The sequence below is a fragment of the Lepisma saccharinum genome, chromosome 9 (assembly GCF_977018435.1).
Source record: "Lepisma saccharinum chromosome 9, izLepSacc3.1, whole genome shotgun sequence".
NCBI lineage: Eukaryota > Metazoa > Arthropoda > Insecta > Zygentoma > Lepismatidae > Lepisma > Lepisma saccharinum.
The window spans coordinates 74251083-74261787 of record NC_139237.1 but is presented as its reverse complement, the minus strand read 5'-3'; the positions used below and the strand labels follow the sequence as shown (position 1 = coordinate 74261787).

Genomic DNA, 10705 nt, shown 5'->3' with positions numbered 1-10705 from the left:
TTTTTGAAGGTTTATTAAGAGGTTGGTGCTTCCAATTAAGCAACTAGTCTGCTTTTTCTTGACTTCGTGGATTGTTTTGACACACTTAAAATGTCCAAAATTACTAAATTCATATTATTAATGAAATACTCCCTAAATATAAAAAAAAACGTGTTCAAATATTTTAATCAAAAACAGCTAACATGCATTATTTGTCCAGGATGAAATCATGATGTAAAAGTATTATTTTATATGAAACAATATAAATTCACTACACCGTCAAATTACAAAAAACAATTATGATAGAGAATGTTATTGAATACGATTAACAGTTATCACTTTGATGCGTAAAACAATGGTTTGATAAAAAGAGAAAACTAGTTTTGCAATTATTGCTACGCCCCTGGGGGTACGTACTTAAATGTTATTTACCACGGCTACAGATATCTTAATCTCAGGGGGATAGGTTCTTTATTCGAGAATTCCAAATAAGAAAGCGTTTTATAGCCAAGAGGATATAGTTAAATGCGGATCTATATTCTGCGAACTATACAAAATACAGAGAAAATATATAGCGATGTATATACATTGAAATATATAATAAATATAAGTATAATCGAAAGGAAATCTTCTTCTTTTCTTCTCACAATTTTGGGGAAAAGTCTTCTTCTTCTATTCTTCCTTCTAATTTGGGAAAAGGCTTCTTCTTCTTTCGTCAATTTCTTCTATGACAAAATATGGAAAGGCTCGTTTCTCTTTCATCAATTTCTTCTATAGGACATAAAGGCTTCTTCTTCTTTCGTCAATTTCTTCTATGACAAAATATATGAATGGCTTCTTCTTTCTTCAATTTCCACTTCTTTTCTTTGGTAAAAGGATAATCTTCTTTTTCTTTCTTCTACCTTTTATGACAATCTCTTTCTTTTATTTACAAAAAATAGTCATCCCCTTTTATTCATCGCTGTTTCTTATTTCCTCTATTCATATCAATTCTTATTTCTTCTTTCAGCAGCAATTCTTATTATCTTCTATATTCCGACGAGATATTCTTATATTCTCAATACATTCTTCTATTTATTCTTTCCACAGCAAATTCTTATTTCCTCTATTCTTCTTTGCCACTGGAAAAAGTCTTATTTCTCTCATTTATCGCAAATATTTCTCTTTACCATATCTCTTCTCAATAATATATATACAAATCATTATACTGCATTCCTTGTAGAGAATTGAACCAAAGCTATAGAGGATTTTTAGGGGCGTCTAATCTGACAATAGCGCCTCCTCCTAAAAGAACAACCAAGGGAAATAACCAGGATCGCTAATAACAAGCGCTGCCGATGGCCCAGTGCGACTAATAAAGAGCGCAACCGTAAAGTGCTTCGGGGCGTCTAATTTGACAACAGCGCCACCGGGGACAAGCAACCAAAACGTGGCGACGTTCTCCTCGCCAGAGATTCAAAAAGAGATAGATTTCTGAATTCGTACGCTTACTTAATAGCTTTCCTAAACGTTTCATATGCGGCTATATTCTTAATTATTTTAATTTACTATATATAACATTCTATTTATTTCTTTTTATAGTATTTGAACTCTTCTTTTAGATATTTCTCAATTTACTATAATATATATAATCCCTCTTCTCCGCTCTAAGTTTTTATAATTTCCTTTGCTCCTCTTTATATAGCGTGCTGCCATCTCTCGTCGATTCCGAGAAACCATTCCTCCTTGCAACTTTCATTGTGTCATCGAAACTGGCACGTGACATTATATATAATGAAGGTCACACCAGTAATGCATAGGAAATGAAAAGGAACAATAATTTATGAAGATTTATTATATTCCCACTATTCTCCTAAATACGAAGTTACACCCCCAGGTGGAAAATTGTGGATAAACCCCCTGGTCATGTACAGAGCATTCCCTGACATTCGCTACGAGACTCGGCGGCAAGCGGCCCGGCATCAGCGCTTGTCTTTCCCGGTGAACGGGTCCGCGACAGTCGCTTATATTAAACCTCGTAAAACAGTTTAGAGTAACAGGGTTAGTTCTGAATAAAAGTGGAAAAAGTATACAAAGACAATCCAATCCGCACACCATCCGTGAGTTGAAAAGAGAGTATTGTACGAAAAATCGGGAGAATTACAGTAGACGAACTTGCACGTGTAAATGCCAATTTCCTTCGGAGATGCCCGGAATACGTATGTTGCAGCAGAGGGACATCATTTTCAACACCTTCTGTAGTCAAGGTTAGTACACAATATGAAAACTGTAATTTTAATAGCCGACTCTAGCGACTGTCGCTGACCCGTTCACCGGGAAAGACAAACGCTGATGCCGGGCAGCTTGCCGCCGAGTCTCATAGCGAATGTCAGGGAATGGTCTGTAGTAGCCTGTGATTGGTTCTAAAGTTAACTTGTCATTTGTTCGAAGACGGCGTACCTACCTGCAACGTTTTGTCGTGCAGCGCCGCACGTGGCGAAATTTGGAGCTAACGGTGCCTGTTCCAACACGCAGTGAGGCTTTCTGAAGTGGGGTGACATAAGCGCCGTGTTGTTTAAATGGAGCATCCAGCTGCATACTCGTAAATACAAAGGTAAGTGATAAAAGTATAACGATGAAAATGGCTGATATAACTCTCTGCTTAATGAAAAACTCTAGATAAACAAGCGAATCTGTAGTTGCACAAAAGTCAGGTTTATAGGAGTGTTAGATGAGGTGTGGAGCATACAACGCTGCTTCCTGGTTTGAATTCCATAACGTACAAGCTTTTCCTTTGTTGTTTTTGCTGCATGATACGCGTTGGGGTAAGGCGGCCCCTTCTGTGCATTAGCCATGTGGGGTAAGACGGTCCCCACTAATATTGTTATGCTAGTAGAATATGTCGTAAATGTGTGTCTTGCAATGATATGTAGTACAAGATTTACAAGGCTCGCCTCCTTCATGAATGCACATAACATAACCAGGTAATTACATGTCATTAGATTGTTTAGGCGGGAGCATGCACTGGCGACCAGAAACAAAATTGTCCAAATTAGTGTAAGTCGTACTTTTGTATTGTGTGAACTTTATTTTTGCTGTAAGCATATTGTAGGCTATGTTGTACGTTGCTTTTATATGCTGTATTCTTGTATTGTGTTTTATGTAGACCTTTCTGTGTGGAAGAAAAGGTATTTTTTGCTTTAACTTCGGCATTGCACATAAAAGTCGAAATAAAATAAATAATAAAATAAAATAAAAATGAAACAAGGAAGCAATAAATGTAATTGAACTGAAACGTAGGTTGGATTTTTAAAAAAATGTTTAAAAAAATCACGTAGGCCTATTGTTGAAAGTTAAACTGTGCACTAATATGTTTTTCTCTGCAGCTATATTCTATTAGGAACGCCATAGAAAGTTTAATTATCCGGAGACTCGCATTCAGTGCTTGTTTAGCAATATTAATCATTCATGATTTTCACATGCAGGTATGATAATGCATGTCTTCGGGGAGCTCTTCACTTAGGCTATAGACGTAGGCTAGTATACACTATTTAGGCCTATTTCTCTTTTTGAGACTTTTCCAATTGTTGCAGATGCCACGAGACTACCAAAGAAGGACATCCAGAGGGTCGTGGGAGGAAGATGACATGAAGAGGGCATTGGATGCCATTGTAAGCAAAGAAATGGGGACCAAAACTGCTGCAGCCAAGTTCGGTGTACCTCGCACTACTCTTCGTCGTAGGTTACACCTCATCAACTCCTGTGGTGAGGTGAATTTGAAAATGAAGATGGGACGTGAAGAATATTCGGGACAACACGAGACAGAACTTGTAGATCTAGTAACTAGAATGGAACGTCCTGGTTTTCCAATAACAACCTCGGATGTCAGGAAACTGGCATTCGAATTTGTCAGCAGAAATAACATGAATCACCCATTTAGTGTTGAGAAACGTTGTGCAAGCTACGAGTGGTTACGTTTGTTTCTGAAACGTCACCCCCAATTATCAATCCGAAGCCCTGAAGCTCAGTCCAGAGCTCGTGCTACTTCTCCCACCGGGGAAAATGTGGACAATTTTTTCGATAAATACGAGGCACTGCTGGAAAGGGAAGGTTTCATCAATCAACCACACAAATTATATAACATGGACGAGTCTGGCTTTGCCATGAACAATGAACCAATTAAAGTGTTGGCCACAAAGTGGAATCATTCATTGAATATTGTGACACAGTATGAAAGGGGTGAACAGGTTTCTGTTGTGGCGGCACGTAGCGCAGCCGGACAATTCATCCCACCTGTTGTGATATTTAAGGGCAAGAGACGGAAAGAAGAATTCGGCGATTCACTTCCCCCAGGCTCAATATTTTTTATGTCAGAATCGGGATACATAACTGGGGAATTGTTCCTAGAATATCTGCAACATTTTCGCAAATATTGTTCACCTGGACCTGTATTCCTCCTGCTGGATGGGCACAGCAGTCACACAAAATATCTTTCCAGCGTTAAGAGTTAGCTTTTCGTGAGAATATTCACCTCATGTCACTGCACCCACACACAACACATGTCATGAAGCTGCTTGACAAAACATTTTTCAAACCACTTAAGGGTCACTACAAGGTCTGTTGCAACAGCTGGGTGAGGAACAATCCCAGTAAGCCTATAATTAAGTTTCGATTTGGTGAAATCTTTACTCAGGCTTGGAACAAAAGTGCCAGTGTAGACGTGGCTGTTTCCGGATTCTCGAGCACAGGTCTATACCCTGTGAACAGATACGCAATTCCACCACATTACTTCAACATCGCTGATTCTACTGACAGACCTAGGGCTACTGCAGACGATGTCACAGCCTCCTCCACAGGTGCAACCACTCCATCCAGTGGTCCCAACTCCGATGTTGGCCTTGTTCAATCTCCAGTCAGATCTCACCTGTCTCAACCCCCACCTTCGAGCCCATGCCTTCAACATCTCGTGGGACCATGAATGGAAATGCAAGCATGGTTCGGTTTGCAGATATAATGAAGTCACCACGTCTTGATACTGCTGGGCACAAGAAGAAACGCAGATGTGCATCTTCTGAAGAGTTAACTTCCCTTGAGTACATAGAGAAAGCAAAAGGGAGAAATGAACAGTCAAAAAAGGAACGTACTCAGGCGCAAAAGAGTTGTGCAGATCGAGGGAAAGGAATATCAATGAAACGTAGTAAAAACCATTGTTCTAAGTGTGGCGGTTATTATTACAATGCAAGTGATGGGAAGGATTGGTTCAAGTGTAACGATTGCAAGGGTTGGTTCCATGAAGACTGTTTTGGGCGAGATAGAGTCCAGGTTGGAATATGTGCTGTTTGCGGTGATAGTGATGGTTTATAGTGGGTTACATGGAATATGGAATATGGAATGCAGACGTTTTTTTCCCACTTGTTTATTACATTTAATTTAAGTTTTCATATATCGGAGTACCATTTAAGGGGGTCCATCTTTGCACACCCAACTTTTTAACGGTGGGCCGACTTTGACACATGTTTGTAAAAACGGCCTACTTTACACTACCTGCAATTTTGATTTATTGTGCAGACAGGATGTTTGGTTAGTGGATATTATCTGTATTTTCTGATAACCTAAATAACAATAGTGTTAATAAAAAAATTGCTTTTTCTTCAAAATTAATATTTTCTTGTTATTAAGGGAAAAAGTTCTTAGGGGTGCCGTCTTTGAACAATGTCCCAAAACTATTTGACATCCCATTAAAATTCTGTACGGAAATTCAACTCTACATCAACGAAAATTGATTGACGCTTTCTTAAAATTTTGATACGAAAGATTAAATTATGGTGCTAAACACGCCATAAAAATAGCACCCCTCCGAACTGAATACCGTGTATTAACCCGTGCGGCAGAGTCTGCAAATGGACCCAGTAACCTAGTAGAAGACCTGGTGCTAAACGGGTGCGCTCACCCAGCTACATCACGAGTGGAACCAAGTTTTGCAGCGAATATGAAACAGTGAAAGTGAGACACCGCTGGTCATTTTGCCATTCTTTTCCCTCTCTGTTTTTTTGGCCGACACACCTAATCCTTTCCAATGCACTTGCCGTTGCGTGTTCGGTTTTACTGCCTTTTTCCCACAAACCTTTCTGTCTACCGGTAATGGGCCCCCAATGCATCGAGGCATTCACTGTCACTCCACGTAAGGCTGTTGCGTAAAGGGCTCCAGCCAACAATCGCCGGCGTTGATAATGACGAGCAAATTTCTCTTCCAGCGACGAAATCAAGACTGCTTTTCTGTCTCTGTCCAGAAACAGAAATAGCACAAGCGTCATATTCCCCCGCACCCGCACACTTTTGGAACAAGATATGAAACAAAAACGATGACAAAGGCGTGGATGAACATCTATACCACCACTAGTTTCATTGTTGGTGTGCACGATACATGGAAGAGAGGATTTATAATATTTTTTTGTGAACTTATAACTCAAGTGTTCGAGCCCACCAATATTTTTCAACAGTTGTCGCCTCTGAAAATGACACATGTAAAGTAAATTTATCACCGAAATTACATATATGAAGTAAATTTAGCACCAGAGAGACAGACACGCACAGAAATTATATACAAAAGGTAAATTTAGCACCAAAATGACATTCGTAAAAATAGTCGGTTCAGGGACCTAGCGCGTCAAGTGGTTGACTTTGGATATCGTCACCGTAGTTCATGAGTTCGACCCCTAACCTGGACATTGGCGTTCTTGTGAGTTCATCTGACCATCACGCATCCTCATCGCTCCGAATATTCAAAAGTTGCAGAAAACCGACGTAAAGTAACAAAAATTACAAATATATATAATACGTATGAGTCATTCCATGCGAAATCAACGACCATCTCCGATTTTCATGAAATTTGGGGAGTTGAAACTATGCATGGAACTTGTTAACTATGAAAATTTTTAGTTTCATTTGTCTTGTAATTGTTAAATTATTCAAGGTCAAAGTTAGCAGAAAATGCCCTTTTTGAGCCCGCTTAGTTATACTAAATGTGCTGTAACTCCGCCCCTATTTCACCTAGGAAGCTCAAATAAAATTTATTGTACAGGGAATTAAACAAGCTTTGCAGTGATATATAACAAGCCTACCTTTGCATTAAAATATATTTTTTTCACGTGACCTTGACCTTTGACCTTGAATATCTCAAAACATGTCATCACCAAAAATCGTGAAAAAAATATATGTGGTCCCCCATGTCATACTATAAAACATATCAAAAAAACATTCTGGCACTGCAATGGGATCAGAAGATACAAAATTATATGTGTAACTATGTGACTGATAAAAGCCTCATTACATGAACTATGACGAGTCAAAAGTCCTTTAACACCACCTACAAAATGTAAAGGAGTTATCCTGGTCATGAAAGAAATATGTTAGGCACAGGGAGATCTCTAGCTGTGTGTGTCAAGCGCAGGTCCGGCATATTGTTGACCGCCATATTGAATTCAACGCAAAAATTTCAAAGGAAAGGGGGTGATGTGATATATCAAATTATCAAATCAGGCTAGAATTTCACGAGAAATGAAGTAGCGAAGGGTTTTTGCAACTTATCTTTAGCCAGCAAAAAGTTATACGCATATCTTTCACTTACGATATATGCACATTATAATGTTGTCAATATTCCTGTAAGTACACTTGTTGACGTCTCTCACACTCAAATAGAACATTTGGCAATGTAGCAGGTGCAACATCATCGCAAGCAGAAACTATGCCTTCTCTCAGATGGTCAATATCACGGACTTTAAGTGCAAATGTTTCTGAAGGTAAAAGTCCTCCTAAGATGTTAGATCTGGGGAATGTGCAGGCCTTTTAATAGATCCCAGTCTGCCTATCAATCTACCTAGGAATTTAACATGAAGAAATTGCCAAAATGTCCACATAGTGTGGTCACACTCTGTCCTGTTTCAAAACTCTGGAAAAGTGCCATATCCCGTAAGCAAGGATGAAAAACCTGTTCACTTAACAAATCCAAGAAGCCCTCACCATTTAAGGTTCCGTTGTTGAATATGGACCAACCATTTCCGTTCTACATACACTATACCCATCATTAGCTTACCAGCAACAACCATTCGGCTGGGATCTGTCTACTGTAGATTATCAAATCACAGGTATTACATATTCTTTTTATTAACTTCACCGTGAACATAAAAATTAGCTTCGTCATTGAAGAATTCTTCATTCCAAAGGAACTGCCACGTAATTGTTTGAGATACTTTTCCCAATATTCTTCACTATTCAACTATTTGGTGAATGTCGCTGATTAAAATCATATGCAATGGTGCGTATACTTCTTTCTCTCCCGAGATGTCAGCGTGATCTCGATGAGTTCCTAACACGTCAGGAGCATTCTAATGCTTTGCTTTTAACACCTTGAAAAGGAGAAAATGGTTACAAGCATGTAGTAATAACTTTTTGCTGGCTAAAGATAAGTTGCAAAAACCCTTCGCTACTTCATTTCTCGTGAAATTCTAGCCTGATTTGATAATTTGATATATCACATCACCCCCTTTCCTTTGAAATTTTTGCGTTGAATTCAATATGGCGGTCAACAATATGCCGGACCTGCGCTTGACACACACAGCTAGAGATCTCCCTGTGCCTAACATATTTCTTTCATGACCAGGATAACTCCTTTACATTTTGTAGGTGGTGTTAAAGGACTTTTGACTCGTCATAGTTCATGTAATGAGGCTTTTATCAGTCACATAGTTACACATATAATTTTGTATCTTCTGATCCCATTGCAGTGCTAGAATGGTTTTTGATATGTTTTATAGTATGACATGGGGGACCACATATATTTTTTTCACGATTTTTGGTGATGACATGTTTTGAGATATTCAAGGTCAAAGGTCAAGGTCACGTGAAAAAAATATATATTAATGCAAAGGTAGGCTTGTTATATATCACTGCAAAGCTTGTTTAATTCCCTGTACAATAAATTTTATTTGAGCTTCCTAGGTGAAATAGGGGCGGAGTTACAGCACATTTAGTATAACTAAGCGGGCTCAAAAAGGGCATTTTCTGCTAACTTTGACCTTGAATAATTTAACAATTACAACACAAATGAAACTAAAAATTTTCATAGTTACCAAGTTCCATGCATACTTTCAACTCCTCAAATTTCATGAAAATCGGAGATGGTCAGGTTGGAAATTGCACATATCTGTGTTGATTTGGCATGGAATGACTCGTATGTAAAATTTGCAACCACATAAGTTACTTTCTTCTTAAAATTTATGTTACAACATCTCAGTTGGAAAGAAAAATTCAGACCGAAAATTAGGACAACATATTAGTTTAACTGGACCCGAACTCGGCGATTCTGTTATGTTCCACTGAGTAGCTATTATATCCTGGTGACCTGAAGGACAGGTGCTAAGGACAGTTCTCATAGTTAGCACAGAGCGCTACGACGGCAGAGATCTCGGATTCGAATCTCGGCCTCGCCATGGGTGTTCTTTGTTATTGTCCCTTCATCTTTATCATATCATCACTCATCCTCATCTTCGCGATTAGCCAAAAGTTTAAGAAAGGCGACGTAAAATAATCTAATCCAATCATTCTTCACTTTTATAATGTTCTAGCGCCTATTGACAAGCTTCAAATGGCAATGGCAAGCGCCCTTCTTTCTCGAGTTACGGCGGCAAGTCCCTTTCCACAGCTGCTGGGGAAATAGTCCCTCATCCGCAAGGTTTGCAAAGTAATAAATTGTAATCCACAAATCACGGTTGTTTTTCTTTTGTACATGGTGGTTGAGGTTCCGTTGCAGAAAGAGAAAGAGAGAGAGAGAGAGAGAGAAGGATTCTGCAAGCGAAAAACAATGACTCAACGATTATAATCGCAGATGGAATCTTTCGTTACGGTGTATTTGGTAACAGTGAACGCAGAAATTGGGTGCAAGAGAGATGGCAAAAAGAGTCCCTCTCACTCACCCACCGGGAAATCAACAATCACTCAACATTCCAGAAACGGTCAAGTACGTAGGTACCGGTCGAATCCTGGCACGGCTTGCCAGTCCCTCAGCCTATCGTCATTGTCATTGCCTTCTTCCCAGACGTTATCTACAACAAAAAATGATTTAACAGGCCATCTTCTGGTGTGTAACCTTCCAATAGGAGACGATCTCTCCATACCACTCCGTCCAAAAGCCTCAGTTTCCTTTTCGATGCTCTTCTGTTGTGTTTTGATGAAGCAAGTTATTTTGCGTAAGTCTACTTTGTGCACAGAAAGTCTAATCGGGATTAAACTACGGTATACAAAGTACTATGTGCACAATCGTTGAATCCTTGCAGTACGTCATCGAAGGTGTAAGGAGTAACCCTTTCTCTAGACACCCAAATGTTAATCTCACTTCCACGTAGTACACCATGGGCTGCATTTTTCAGACTAACGAGACTCTGGCGTCTAGACCTATGGCCAGTATAATCCTGAATGGGACTTATGAGCTGCCCATGTGTGCTTGTTAGTGCTGCAATGAGCGTTTTTCGCTCGAGCTGCAAATAGTTCGCACGGACGACGCTAGATAGCCTACGGAATTGAGAGCTTCTTTCCTCGAGCGAATAACGCTCGAAGCCCAGTAGAACACGTATAAACGTAATTTGTCTGTGGTGGTGGCACTGGCGTACGAAGTATTTTGTTTCGGGAGGGGCTGGAGTTGTAATGGTCGATAGTACGTACATAGCTGCTTTCTACGGGGGCAGCATTAGCA

The 10705-nt window shown here is 39.5% G+C and overlaps 1 protein-coding gene across 1 annotated transcript; it reads left to right on the top strand.

The window, feature by feature from the left end:
* The first annotated feature begins 3551 nt into the window (after nucleotides 1-3551).
* Nucleotides 3552-4469, top strand: LOC145992478 (uncharacterized). Its single transcript, XM_083128860.1, has one exon. It carries the CDS (start codon nucleotides 3552-3554, stop codon nucleotides 4467-4469), a length of 918 nt encoding a protein of 305 aa, XP_082984986.1.
* The last annotated feature ends 6236 nt before the right edge of the window (nucleotides 4470-10705 follow it).

Excerpts from the sequence above, each read along its gene's own strand:
- LOC145992478 (XM_083128860.1), top strand. The coding sequence starts at position 3,552 with ATGCCACGAGACTACCAAAGAAGGACATCCAGAGGGTCGTGGGAGGAA.